General features: G+C 37.3%; 1 protein-coding gene across 1 annotated transcript in view; it reads right to left on the reverse strand.

The window, feature by feature from the left end:
- cacna1ba (calcium channel, voltage-dependent, N type, alpha 1B subunit, a) overlaps window positions 1–15128 on the reverse strand; it is a 305842-nt gene that overhangs the window by 130802 nt on the left and 159912 nt on the right. The window contains exons 24-27 of the mRNA XM_013915926.1: window positions 11471–11591; window positions 11047–11176; window positions 10702–10761; window positions 10076–10182 (exon numbers count right to left, since the gene is read on the reverse strand). Of these exons, the coding sequence (XP_013771380.1) occupies window positions 10076–10182; window positions 10702–10761; window positions 11047–11176; window positions 11471–11591 (418 nt within the window). The remainder of the gene's footprint in view (window positions 1–10075; window positions 10183–10701; window positions 10762–11046; window positions 11177–11470; window positions 11592–15128) is intronic.

Here is a 15128-nt window from a genome sequence, read left to right on the forward strand (position 1 = left end):
AACCCCCCCCCCGCTCCGCCACTGCTGCACTGCACAGCATGCACTATGTTGTTTAGTTTGTGTTTGGGAGTTGTGTCCTTGGGATGAACCAGTTTTTGTAGTGGCTGGGTTTGACATGCACTGGGATGTCGTGCTTGGAGAAGATTCTCCCTGAGTTTCTCTGATAAACCTGCGACATAAAGGATGACAATGTTGATGTCTGACCATTGTTACTGTGCATCGTTATTGATCTGATGATAGCCCAGTTGGGATAACCGCATTTTTTAAGAGCTTTCTTTACATATGCGTGTTCCTTTTCTTTCCTTTCTGGCTTTGAGTAATCAAGATTCTGCAACACCATCAGAAAACATTTCCTCTATGTTTGTGTTCCAGAGTGTGGTGGGAGTCAAAGGTACTGGTCTGCATGCACGGGCTTACGATAAACTAAAATAAAATAAATAGACTTATTAAAAGAGCCAACAGTGTACACAACATTGTGTTAATGTCTGCCAGGCATGCATTAACCCAAGTCAGCTGACCAATGTGAAGCACATTAAAGCAGTCAATTAACCACAGCACATCAGCTGATCACACTGTTTAAAACTGCTACTACCCAGCTCATTAATTAACTGATTTTCTTCTACATATCTCATTGTCAAATCTCATTGTCAAATCTCAAACTGGGCATTTGAGCTGCTGTAGCCTGCATACAGTTGCTGTTACAGAATTCCCAGTACCCCCTACAATTACTACACTTGCGTAACTCACTGAATATCATCAGTCATGTTTTGTCACTTATCCCCACTCTGTGCTTATTTCTGCTCTCTACCACCTGCTTTCCCATATACATATATATGAGCATGTAGGAGTTAGCTCGTGCTAATGTTAGCAGTTACTGTATTAGCAGTGGAGCTGGCAAAGAATCAACTAAGGGATAACTGCATCTATGCAAGCATTCAACTTGAGGTGACACTAAGGCAAAACACATGTGTAGCATTCTTTCATTTCATGGAGATATGTCACGGTCATTTAGCAAAATACTCATCTGATGCTGAAAAAACAGTCTATGCGTTTATCAGCTTTGGGCTGACAGGGACTAGTACTGACAGGGACTAGAAAGAGAAAGAGTATTTCTCCCATACTGGCTTCTTCATTGGCTCCCTGTTAAATCCAGCAACTGAATTTAAAATCCTGCTCTTCACATACAAAGTCTTAAATAATCAGGTCTTATAAGTGACCTTCTAGTGCCATATCACCTCATTACAGAACTTCGCTGTCAGACTGTGGGCTTATTTGTGTTTTCCCATGATGCATTGAATGTCACCCTTTTCACTTATACTATGTGTTTATACAATTCTCTGTTCTCAATTTAATTATTAGTTATTATTAATCTCTGGCTCTGTACCACAGCGTGTCTTTGTCCTGTTTTCCTCCCCTCACCCCCAATTGGTCATGGCAGATGGCTGTCCCTCCCTAAGCCTGGCCTTGCCGGAGGTTTCTTCATGTTAAAAGGGAGGTTTTCCTTTCTACTGTTGCCAAAGCACTTGCTCATACCGGGTCATATGATTGTTGGGATTTTCCCTATGTTCTTTTTATCATTGTAGGGTCTTTGCCTTACAATATAAAGTGCCTTTAGGCAATTGTAGTTGTGATTTCATGCTATGTAAATAAAATTTAATTGAAATTTTCATACTGTCCATTTTGAATTAGCTTCTTTGAATCCGCTACTGACAGTTTTATCCAAATGAAATTCAAATGTGAGAACATTATCAATTCATTTACAACTAAACCATTCACAGGTTTTCTATTTTGTTCCCAGGTTGAAATGGGGGAAAAAAATCAACACGTGAGCCTTAAACTATGTTTTCTATATTCATGATTTTTTTTTAAATAAAATTACGTTATCCCTACAACTGCATACACACTGGAAGTGATTCACAGTGACGTGGCAACCAGGAAAGTAAAGAAAAATCTACAACTTCAAGTGACTATGGATGAAATAACTGCTGGCAATGCGAAGTGTGTGGGACCCAAGATAAATGTTTCTCAACTTCCAGGTGAGTCAACCAGTAAGAGTGAAAAATAAATGTTTGACATATGACCAGGTAGTAATATCTTCCACAGGATAACTAAGCACCTGGACCCTGGAATGTATGCAAACAACAAGCCATCAGCTTCAAAGCAATGTGCGATAAACAAATTATTTCCAATCTATAGGCACCTTAGTTGGGTTATTTGGGACTTAATTGATGTTATGGGATTGAAATACAAGAAAATACAACAATGAAAAATGTCTGTACAGCTAATTGAAATGTAGTTAAGGGTTTTGGTAAATACAGGCAGGTTTTAGTTGATGGCACTCAGACACATTACTGTTATGTTTAAAAAGACATTTGTTTCACTGAAGCATGAGTTTAATAATTTATACATGAAGCTGATCTAAGCATAAAAAGAATGGTGGTTAAAAGGGTGTATTAGGATGAGGTATAAGGTAAAATGAGGTGGAGTAGGATGCAAGTGGATTGGGGTTGCATGGGGGGTTCCCCACCTGGTCACACCTTGTTGCAATCTACTTGGGGGAGAACAGTGGTAAAACAGGGTACAAAACATTTATGGATGCTTCACATACATAAACAAAATAAGGCATATGTTTGCATCAACTGACAACAGCATAGTTTCAGAAAGAAAGAAAGAAAAAAAAATGTAACAATAGATTTTTTTGTTTGGTAGCAGTTGATAAACTATTTCATTGACAGCACATAGTGAAAACAAGAGTGAAATCGTAGGTATGATTGCGTTCTAAGTGCTATTTCTAGAGGTAGCCTTTCACTGAAGTAATACACAAATAGTAACTGTCGTATTAAAACAGGCAGCTGCTATGTCCTTGTCTGTAATATACACACAACAACTACTGAGTCTCAACCAAAATATCAAATGAAGAGATCAAATAAGAAAAACAATGGCCTTTTAGGAAATTGTCTATATAATAATAACGGCATTTAGAATAAAACTAATTAAAGAAATGTTACATGAGTCCTAAAAACTGGGTTATCACTTGCATCTGAATCCAACATTACAAACCAGTATTGCAGTTTGCTTCATCATGTTTAATGATGCAGTCTGAGTAGTTCAAGAAGGTCAAGTCACAGATTCAAAGATTTGGCCTTGGATTCAGGTTTGTTGTCCATGCGACAAGCACTTGATCAAATGAATGGTAGGCAGTTCAAGATTCATGCATGATGAGAGAATGACAGCTGACAGTCAAACAAGGCTTGGTATAAGATAGCGACAATACGGCAAAGACTGAGCAAAAACCATCCGCAAATTACTTGTTTTGATTTGACTAAACCTGCTGCAGAAACAAAAGGAACTCAATTCATAAAGACAATTTAGAATCACATAAAATGACCATAAAATAAGAAAACTGGAATTAAAATTCATCCTGCTTGTCTTAAAACGGTGGCTTTCTGCATTAACAGCATTTGATCAAATGGAGAGCTTTTTACTTGTTGGTAATTATCTAATTAAACTAATTAAATTAACACACATTAGCTCCTTTATGTTGATAAAATAGACTCAATTTGACTTTAAAGTATTTCAAGCATAAAATTATGCAGTGTGTTTTTCTTTAAATCATTCAAAAGGCTTGTAAACAAACGTGATACAATTTTTCTTTTAAAGCTGTCGTAGTGATCTGCAAAATTGGAAACAATATTGCTCTTGTATTGCAGTGTAGAGCTATAGGTAACTAGGTATAGGTAAGTCTCATGTGTGAGAAACTAGTCGGATTAGGTTATACGTGATTTTATTTGTATGCTGAGCTTACTTTATAATTACTGAATCCTTTCACATTACATAATAAAGAGCTTTTGAATTTGGACTGGCTGATATTCATCTAAAAAACCTACATTTAGCATTTTTTGTTGATATCAGCTGGTATTATCTCAGTTCTCTTTCTCCACAAATCCAGTAAATATATCTAATATAGTATAAACTTAGTAGTAGCATCCACATCTACGCAGTACATGAGCCAGTTATAAAAGTAAAAAATAGTAAAAATTAATTAAAAAACAGATTTTCAATTATCTTTCAGTTTATGAGCTATCGAAAGTAATTAAATTCACTGTGATAGAAGGTAAAGTTTATATGTCCTCTCCATCTTGGTTGTCTATTACCTATTCTGGGAGAGGTCTCTTCTCCTCTCAAGTTTGTGTAAGTTTTTTCTTATCTGTCCTCCTATCCCGTCTATTTCACTGTTTCTATTATTTTTACTTCATATTTAAAAAACAACAACCCCCCCCCCCAGAAAAGAATAGAATAAGTAGCTGTTTCCACAGCTAGTTTCATAAAGTTTAATTTATTTTCTACTGAAGCCAGTGATGCTCATTAGTCACTGAAAACATTAAACATTAATTTAACTAGTATTACTTTCTGAGCACAGGTCTGGAACAAATCATCCACAATGATGATGATTTAGACAGATGTCTGTCAAGGAACATAATGTACACTGTTGTGCAAAAGTCTTGAACCACACCTCACTTCTTTATGTTTTGCTTCCATGGATCCAGATTTTCTTGTAATGTTTTTAAAATGGTCTTCAGCAATAGTTTTCCAGATTTTCTGAAGGTCTTTTTTTTAAGTTTTTTGTTTTCTTGGAAAGTTAGCTGCATTTTCTCCAATTTTAAGAAAAAAAACACCAACAATGACACAGTTAGGCAAAAATAAATATTATATTATCTAAATATTATTATATATTTTCACCAACAGGGTGATTCCCAAAGAGCATTGGCAACAACCTGGACACAGGACCTGAGAGAGCTGGCCATTCAGTTCATCCATTTACAGTTCACCAAATACTCCTAAGGAAGGAAATGCTAAATTACACAAGAACTAGACTGAATGTCCTATGGAATGATGAATTCACATGTCTATAGCCAACTGTAAAACATGTTGGAGGCTCTGTTGTGAGTTGAGTCTGCATTTCAGCCAGAGTTTTCATTATGATAATGATCCAAACCACACTGCCAGCGCAGTAAAAGTATACCTGACAGAAAAACACTAAATGGATTATCAGCTACAGCTTAGCCTTGATCTGAACATTATTTAAGCAACATGGGATCATCTGAACAGAGAATGGAACAAAAGGCAGTCAAAATCCAAAGAGGAGGGTTTTTTTTTTAATGTCCTTTAGGAAGCCTGTAGAACTATTCCTGAAAACTACAGAGAAATTAAAAGAAAGCTTGCCTAAGATGGTTAAGTGCCTCTTGACAATAAATAAAGATGTTTATTGTCAAGAGGCACTTAATTTTTGTATTGGCTTTTTTGTACAAAAAGCCAATACAAAAATATTGGCTTTTTGTACAAACATAATTTTTGCCTTATACACCGTATTTATATATTTATAAGTATACTGATAAGTGGGATGCAAAAGTTTGTTAATAGTCATTACTTGCCGGTATAAATCTTTGGTTGTTACAATAAAAAATGTCAGTTAAATATATCATATAGGAGACACACACAGTGTTATTTGAGAAGTAAAATAAAGTTTATTGGATTTACAGAAAGTGTGCAATAATTGTTTAAACAAAATCAGGCAGGTGCATAAATTTGGGCACCACAAAAAAAATAAATAAAATAAAATCAATATTTAGTAGATCTGCCTTTTGCAGAAATTACAGCCTTTAAAAGCTTCCTGTAGGTTCCAATGAGAGTCTGGATTGTGGTTGAAGGTGTTTTGGACCATTCCTCTTTACAAAACATCTCTAGTTCATTCAGGTTTGATGGCTTCTGAGCATGGACAGCTCTCTTTAACTCACACCACAGATTTTCAAAAATATTCAGGTCTTGGGACTGAGATGGCCATTCCAGAACGTTGTACTTGTTCCTCTGCATGAATGCCTTAGTGGATTTTGAGCAGTGTTTCAGGTTGTTGTCTTATTGAAAGATCCAGCCCCGGCACAGCTTCAGCTTTGTCACCGATTTCTGGACATTGATCTCCAGAATCTGCTGATACTGAGTGGAATCCATGTGTCCCTCAACTTTGACAAGATTCCCAGTCCCTGCACTGGCCACACCACCATATTTTACTGTAGGTAGCAGGTGGTTTTTATTTTGGAATGCTGTGTTCTTTTTCCTCCATGCATAACGCCCCTTGTTATGCCCAAATAACTAAATTTTAGTTTCATCAGTCCACAGCACCTTATGCCAGAATGAAGCTGGTTTAGCATACCTCAAGCGGCTCTGTTTGTGCTGTGGGTGGAGAAAAGGCTTCCTCTGCACCACTCTCGCATACAGCAACTCCTTGTGTAAAGTGCGCCGAATGGTTGAACAATGCACAGTGACCCCATCTCCTGCAAGATGATGTTGTAGGTCTTTGGTGCTGATCTGTGGGTTAACTCTGACTGTTCTCACCATTTGTCGCTTCTGTCTATCTGAGATTTTTCTTGGTCTGCCACTTCGAGCCTTAACTTGAACTGAGCCTTTGGTCTTCCATTTTCTCAATATGTTCCTAACTGTGGAAACAGACAGCTTAAAGCTCTGAGAAAGCTTTCTGTATCCTTCCCCTAAACCAGACCTTCCCAAAGTGTGGCGCCCGCCCCCTAGGGGGCGCGCAGAGCCATAGCAGGGGGAGGGCGCGGGATGACAAGGGGGGGAAAAAAACAAAACGCTTGGACACTGCGAGCACGGGGCGCCTACAGAAACGCAAAGCAGGAGATGAAGCATAGCTGAATATGTTTCCAAACCAACTTCATTCTAAGCCAAAGACTAGAAAATATGGTGAAGCATATCTTCCCTTTGGTTTCACCTGCACAAGTGCCGAGGTAGGTCTCCCCTGCAGAATTGGTTTTCCCTTCGTCGGGAGCAGCGCTGGGCTGTTTAAATCACGGACAAACAGTATCTCACATTCTTGATTTTTAGTTCACAAACACTTCTTGTATTGACTAACTACTCCTGACATTTTGGAGAGGCATTACCCCATGATACTATACTTTATACAGTAAAGTTACAGTGGGATACAAATAATATCAGGCAGATCCTGCCACGATTTGTTCCCTCGGTTCAAATCACGGACAAACAGTATCCCACAGCTGTTTATGTTTTTAAACCTATTTTGCACAGAGAGGCATTTTTTGAAAAATGCATTGATAGCAATGTTGAATATTATTACACAGGAGAAAAAAAAACAACTACACGTAAAATAATCACACCGTGACGCCTCTGCCTTTGTAAATGGAGGGACAGTAACTGCGTGTGTATGTAAGCGTGTAAAACCTGCAGACAGTAAGATTAACAGTATTTTGTCTCTATCTGCCATTCTGCAATTCATCTTCAATCTCCGTTTTCGGTGATTCCCAACGTCGTTTACGTGTGGACGAAACAGCTGTGTTTTCAAAAATACTCGTGTAGGTGCGGATGTAGCGTAAAAGAGTTAGTAGTTTATTTTCTTACTACCTGCAATTTATCGCAGATTACTTGTATTTGCTTAATTGTTTACTAAATGTTTGAGGTGTGAAAGAAACCGCAATGGAGCAAAATATGGGTGTGTGTGGTTGGAGGATGTGTGCGTGTGTGTGCGTGTACTCTTCAGAGAACATTAAAAGAGGAGGGAAACTTACAATTGACCCCCTTAAATACTCTTTCTCATTATTGGATTCACCTGTGTATGTAGGTCAGGGGTCACTGAGCTTACCAAGCCAATTTGAGTTCCAATAAATAGTTCTAAAAGTTTTGGAATCAATAAAATGACAACAGTGCCCAAATTTATGCACCTGCCTGATTTTGTTTAAACAATTATCGCACACTTTCTGTAAATCTAATAAACTTTATCTCACTCCTCAAATATCACTGTGTGTCTCCTATATGATATATTTAACTGACATTTTTTATTGTAACAACCAACGATTTATACAGGGAAATAATGACTATTAACAAGGTTGCCCAAACCTTTGCATCCCACTGTGTACTTATATACTGTATTTCAATGTATATGTCCACATGATTTAATATAAGACATTGCACCAATTTTTATCTACGTTTAAAATATGAAGAAATAAGGCAGGCTCAAGACCTTTGCAAAGTACTGCCTATCATTTCGGTGTAGATGGAAATCATGTGACACTACAGTCACAGGATTGTCATTTAACACCTCTATTTACAAGCACGCATACAGTCACATGGTACTAGCATGCACACTCTAATCCGCATGCTACGAGCTCAATATTCTCTGACGACTACTCGTGCCCACTGGCACCAGTTTTCTTGTAATGTTAACAAGTCTCTGCTGAACAATTAATATGAAATTAATGTGATCATTCCAGTCTAACCAAAGCTGTGGCAAAACACAGTGCTGATAAAAACACCTCTCAAAGGCTCAGGGAAGATACGAGATATGAGCACTATCGTGCCATGTCCCCAAATAGCACAAATGGCTATAGAGCAAGGACCTGATGCCAAGCAACACGATACACTGCTGGAACCAGGTTCTCAATCTGCATGACGCATGAATAGCTGGTGGACCAGATGCGTGTGTCCCAAACAAAACATTACACACTGCCAAAAAGATACATTCTCACAAGCAATTTCACTACATATACTGCTTACTGCTTAAACAAAAACAAACAAACAAAAGAAAATAAAACAAAACAGATAAGGGTGGTAATTTGTCATTCTGACATTGCTGATTGTTTCCTTCAACAATCACTATTTTACAATCTTTTTAATATAACTGTGTTCTGTGTAAAATGGATTTGCCCTAGCTTCTGGCATGATTCAAAACAAGTGGGCAATTTTAACAGAAAAATATTTTTGTTAGCAGTTAATTTAATCTTACTCACAAAAGGATGCTGAAAAATGTATTGGCTTAAATTTCTATACAGTTTGAAAATTGTGTTTGTCCGGTTTCCCTCATAGAATTGTGGCCAAATACATTTCCATATAGTAAACAGGGTAGATTGTTGTTGGTGTATTAAAAAAGACAAATTTAGATTATTTGACTTTAATTTTAACTTTAATTTCTTTATACTTTGTGACCTAGATGTCAAGAAGTAAGACCGAGTATGTGAGGAAATTACTTGTTTTTGCAGTGTAAGCCATGTATGTTTTCTTTCTCACATACATACACACTGATAATGACACAAACAGGCAAGATGAGAGAGTTAGAGGAGGCATTACCCCATGAAGCTCCTTCAAAACGATAACAGGACAGAAACAGGGAGAGGATTATGTAAATTAGCACATTGTACAATATCATAACACACACACACACACACACACACACTCATACACACCTCTCACACATACATAAAGAGGTCATCTGCTTTTGTAAGGTTAGTGTATGTGTATAGTGTTTGTGGTCAAGGCAAACGTTTTGGCACAGGAACAAATTTTGTGTTTCATACATTTTGCCATTTGTTTCAATGATATAGTGAAAAATAATCGCAATCATTTCATAAGCTTCAAAGAGTTCCTTGGCAAAAAACAAACAAACAATCAAATTCATGCAAAGAGACAGTACTTATAGTTATGACACCTCTTCTTTATAATTTCTCCAGTTTGCTGTGGCATGCTCAATATCAGCTTCTGGACCAAAACCTGAATAAAGGTGACTCAATCCTGCCTTATCAGTGCTCAGAGTTGATCAGTTTGTGAGCTTTTCGATTGTCCAGCCACTTCCAGTGAATAAGAAACAATTTGCTGAAATTATGTAAATCTGTACTTAGTGATAACTAAGTGGCTGAGAGAGCATCAAACTAACATTTTGGATCCATACCTAAGAGAATCTTTAAAAAAAACAGGTAAACAAGCAAAACATGAAATGTAAATGATTGTTCTTCACTTAGAAACATGTAAAAATAATTAAATGAAAACTGAACCAGTACAGTATATAAAACACAGTTTTTGCCACTATCAAAACTTGACTGTAGCTATGACTGTATATTTGGCTAACCAAAGGTACGCACTATCATTTAAATTATATGTCATCTCTCAGTGTAGTGTGGTATTTGATGTATATTGCACATAACACACCAGATTCAGGATTAACAATATCTGTAAATGTCTCATTTTATCACAGAAAGACAGAAGCTGTGGAACTTACGAAAAAGCAAATGCCACCAGTGCCCCACTGACCACTATGAAGTCCAGGATGTTCCACAGGTCTCTGAAGTAGGATCCAGGATGAAGCAATAGCCCCAGGTCTACCATCTAAACCAAGAACAGGTAATTTATGTTCTTTTGCTTATTTTGTTTAACTTAAAATTACCTATTAAAATCAACTGTTATAAGGACTTTCTTCTGTTTATACTTTTGCTGATAATGAGTATCCACTATTACAATGGTAATAGTGTATGACAAAAAATAAAAAAATAACAAAAAAATGTTAGAGACAGGCAGAAGAGTAAGACAAAAGTCATGAACTGCAGATTTAAATGAATATTGAAATGCGATTAAATATGGTGTTAAATTTCTCACTGACAGAACACTGTCAGATTTAAATACTGTGGATTATACATATAAGAACCATAACACAGCAGATATACTGAGTGAACTGCACTGGTCACAGTGAGGTACATTCCTGCCTCAGTATCGTATTATAGTATTACTTATTTGGTTTCTGCAAGTAAAAACTGAAATGACTCACCAGTTTGCTTCTGATAAAATATAATGAAAACACATACTAAATACAGTGAACAATAGTGAATTTCAAATGGTATTAGTGTTTACCTTGATCACCATTTCAAAAGTGAAAACACCAGTAAAGGCATAGTCCAGATATTTGAGCACCTGTAAAAAGACTCGATTAATACTGACAAAGACAACAAAGTAGAAAAGAAACTGTAGATACTATTCTGAAATAGTTCTACTTGCGTAATAATCCAGTATATAATAATCTATCATAGATGTATGGCCCCATTTTTAGGCGCCACACACAGACAAAAAATATATATAAATGTATATAAAAAACCTGACTCAGGCAGAAGAAAAGATAAGAAAATATACTTCTCTCAGTTCTGTATGAGTACAGTGGGTATTGTATGTAGTTTTATTACTGTGTACTCTGTGTCTCACATTGTTGCGGGGTGCATTAGTCCAGACAGGGTCCTCTGCTGCCAGAGCAATACTGCTCATCGCAATGACAACCAGGATGGACATCTCAAAATAACGCAGAGTCACAATATAGTGACACAACCGCCTCACCCTGAGGAAAAAGAGGCCAAGAAAAAAGAAGTAAGTACTTGCTGTTGCTTCACTGTTCTTGTCCCTTCCCACACTCCAGCAGTGTTAAAATGCTATATACAACTGGTGCCTGTCAGCACTCATCTGTACCATGAGATTGGCTTTTAGTAAGACATGCAATATGTTCTTTTTTACAGATATGAAATAAAATACCACCCAAGAGCTACACTGGCTAACATTCACAGGATGTTGTGATGGCTCAGTGTGGTAGCACCTTATAACCATATGGAGGGAGGAAGCAGAGCTCAGAACTCACGGATTGGTCTGTCCAAAGATGAACATTGAACTGTAAGGCAGGATGGGTTTAGGCCCACTTGGGCCTAGATCCTCCAGGGTCTTCTCATTTATGGGCACTGTTTCACAATCAATACTGTTCACTGCAAAGAAAGATCATCAGACCGTGATAATGCTCATTAGTGGCACTGAATATCATCATCATCAAGATCACTATTTCTGTCATATAATGTGTTTCTCAGAGCAGCATTGAAAAATTAATACAATGTCTTTCAGCACCAACACGAGCGAGGGAATTATCTTCCACGGCACTGAAGGAACCCTGAAAATGCTGGCTAACGACAAATGTAAATTCTGCAAAAATATATAATTCATGTTGGCAAGAATGTCAATTGCAGGCAAGTAAAATTAACATTGAATCAGTGTGCAACTTTGCTACAACAATGCCGGACTCTAGAGCAGGGCGATATTACCAAAAATATTTATCACGATATACATTTGAAAATTTGCGATAACAATATAATTAACGATATAAGTGACGATATAACTGACACTAGGCAAAATACTTTACAACTCCACAACTTTATGCGTGCAAAAAAAAAAAAAAATCAATTAAAAAAGCAGCTGTTTTTTATGTGCATTAAAGTTATATAAAAATTTAACAGTGCAAATGCAAAATCCTTGCTGACAGTTTACCCAAAAGGCATTTCCAGTGGAAATTGGCCGACATATCCTCAGCATAACCATATAAAAAATTAAAAAGAGGTTATACACACACAATACGGTAATATTATGTTGAAGCACAGTGCGTATCACTCCGTTCGTAGCTTAGCAAAGTCGTATTAAAACATTTTCCAGCACCGTGTACCACAAATAATCGTTTCGAGTTCAGTAAACACAACCAGAATTCATACATAAGGCACATGGGATTATAAGGGGCACTGTCGATTTTCAGAAAACTCAAAGGATTGATTTTAAGTGTGCCATATTTTCCAAAAAACATGGTAATAACGACGGCCCGCTAGCATGCGCTACCAAAAATAGTGCTTTGTTGTGTATCTGACGGACGAAAGCTAAACCAGTGCGACACCACTGAAGTTGCAACATAGAACCAATTCTGTTTCATCCGTTTCATTCACCGATCCGCTTTCGCCCTTCTCATTCTCTGTTGCCGGCACGCTTTTTCTGCCATTTGCGTATGAAAACAAAGGCACTGCGCATGCGGGTTTTACCCATATTCTATCACGATATTTCATTTTCTTATTGTTGCCCGACATTATGACATTGTTGCCCAGTATTACCGTGAACGGTATGGCCCAGCCCTACTCTGCAGTTTTTTCTGGTCCCCACCCAAACTGGACCATGTGTGAGATATTTGGCATGTTCTCCCAAAATTGCTGACTGTCTAAAACCAATTTGAGCTTTATTGATGACTGGAAAAGTTTCTCTGGAAAAACTGGTCTTAGGAACGATTACATCCATTTCAATTTGGATGTAGCAGCCTGCCCTCCCCCCAAAAAAACCAACAACAACAAAACAAAAAAACAAAAAATAACAAATATCACATAACAAAAAAAAAAAAGACTGTACAGAGTTGGGACCCGGAAGCAGAGTTGCAGAGTTACACACACCTCTCTGCAGCTTCTCTCCTCTTGTTACCACATTTAACAAACCATGTTATCAACTCCATCCCCATAGACACTATCTGCTCACAGGCCACCAAAAACAAACCAAACATCAGCAAAAAAATAAATGATTTAAACATTAAAAGAAAATCACAAAAAAGTAACAATATACTATTCAAAACTGCAATGAAAAAAAAACTGTTGTGGATTAACATCAGATATCTCTCTTCTAAGTCCATGAATGAATTAACATGCCTGACTAATACTAACTGATAGCACAGGCTGGGGTGAGGGAGTGACAGCAATCTCCACTACTCCACCTTAACCATACATCAGAGTTTTAATTAGTTGTTGTCTATCTATTGTCCGCCTGGTCCACACTCAGAGTTCCTATCTGATTCTATCTGATTTCTATCTGTCTTTCTCCAGCTGATCTTCAGTAATTGCTTCCTACAACTCAAAGATGTCATGCCATTGCGACATATATCTTAATTTTAAATATGATCAACCTATATCTATTAATGGGCTACGTACCAAAGGCCTTTAAGCTGGGAGTAACTCAACCATTACTTAAAAGGCCATCACTTTATCCAGCTAGGGGCCAATTTCCAACCTTCCTTTTAATCTCAAAAAAATCTTTAAGTAGTTGTAAAACGGCTAACTGATCATCTTTAGAGAAATTGTTTATTTGAAGAGTTTCACTAAGGTTTCAGAATTCATCACAGTACAAAAAAGCATTAGTAGGGGTTATAAATGATCTTCTCATGGCCTCTGGCAGTGGCACGTCTCTGTGCTTGTCCCACTGCTCAGTGCAGAATTCGATACTGTTGACCACAATATTTTGTTACAGAAATTAGAGCATACCATAGAAATTAAAGGCTGCGGTGGTGTCAGTCACATGTAACAGGCTCAGAATTTTTCATTTAAATATATAGTCCTCTTCAAGCATTAAGTTTATTTCTGGAGTTACTCAGGGTTCCATGCCAGGACCAATATAGTTTACATTATGCATGCTTCCCTTAGGGAGTATCATTAGAAAGCATATACACACACTGCTGCTGTGCAATTTTATCTTTCTGTCTTAGGTGCACCAGCGCAAAAATTAGGTGCACCTAAATTTTTCAACCACATCACTTAACAACGCAACTTTAGATGTTCATTTTTTTTAAAAATTGCTGTCCATACTGACAATATTGATTTGTAAATGATTAACTAACAGTCTTGTCAACACAACGTTCTTTATTTGGAGCACATTTCTACAAGGAAGATAAATTACCGTATTTTTTGGACCATAAGACACACCGGATTATGAACTTTAGTCAACTCATTCTTCTTGCTTCCTCCACTTCTATACCATTGATTCATGAATGTTGAATTCTCTCGCAGCTGCTTTATTCTCATGTTCTACTTAGTGACTGATAAGAGTTTGAAATCCGCTTTGTAAGCATGTCTCTTAACAGGTGCCATTTTTGGGGTGCACAATACACAGAATATAGTAATATTATGTTGAAGCACAGTACGTATTAATCTGCGACGCTCCTGACTACAGTAGCCGTAATGCTCCAACAATGTAGGATTTTTTTTTGTCGAACCATTGAGAAATTAGGTTGTATTTCCGACCAAATTGGTCGCATTCTAGAGCCCTGTATAGCGTCAAATCAATCGTAGAGCACTCCACTCTTGGCCTGCTGCCTTATAAGTGGTTTTTAGGTTATTTAAAGATAGAATGGAAGGCAAAGCCTTCAGTTTTTAGGCCCCTCTTCTCTGGAACCAGCTCCTAGTTTGGCTTCGGGTGACAGAAACTCTTTCTACTTTGATGATTAGGCTTAAAACTTTACTTTTTGAAAAAGCTTGTAGTTATTAGATTACCCTAAACCCTCCCTTAGTTATACAGGGAGTGCAGAATTATTAGGCAAATGAGTATTTTGTCCACATCATCCTCTTCATGCATGTTGTCTTACTCCAAGGTGTATAGGCTCGAAAGCCTACTACCAATAAAGCATATTAGGTGATGTGCATCTCTGTAATGAGAAGGGGTGTGGTCTAATGACATCA

Source organism: Pundamilia nyererei, unplaced genomic scaffold, assembly GCF_000239375.1.
Source record: "Pundamilia nyererei isolate P.nyererei 1_Seehausen unplaced genomic scaffold, PunNye1.0 scaffold00399, whole genome shotgun sequence".
NCBI classification, from domain to species: domain Eukaryota; kingdom Metazoa; phylum Chordata; class Actinopteri; order Cichliformes; family Cichlidae; genus Pundamilia; species Pundamilia nyererei.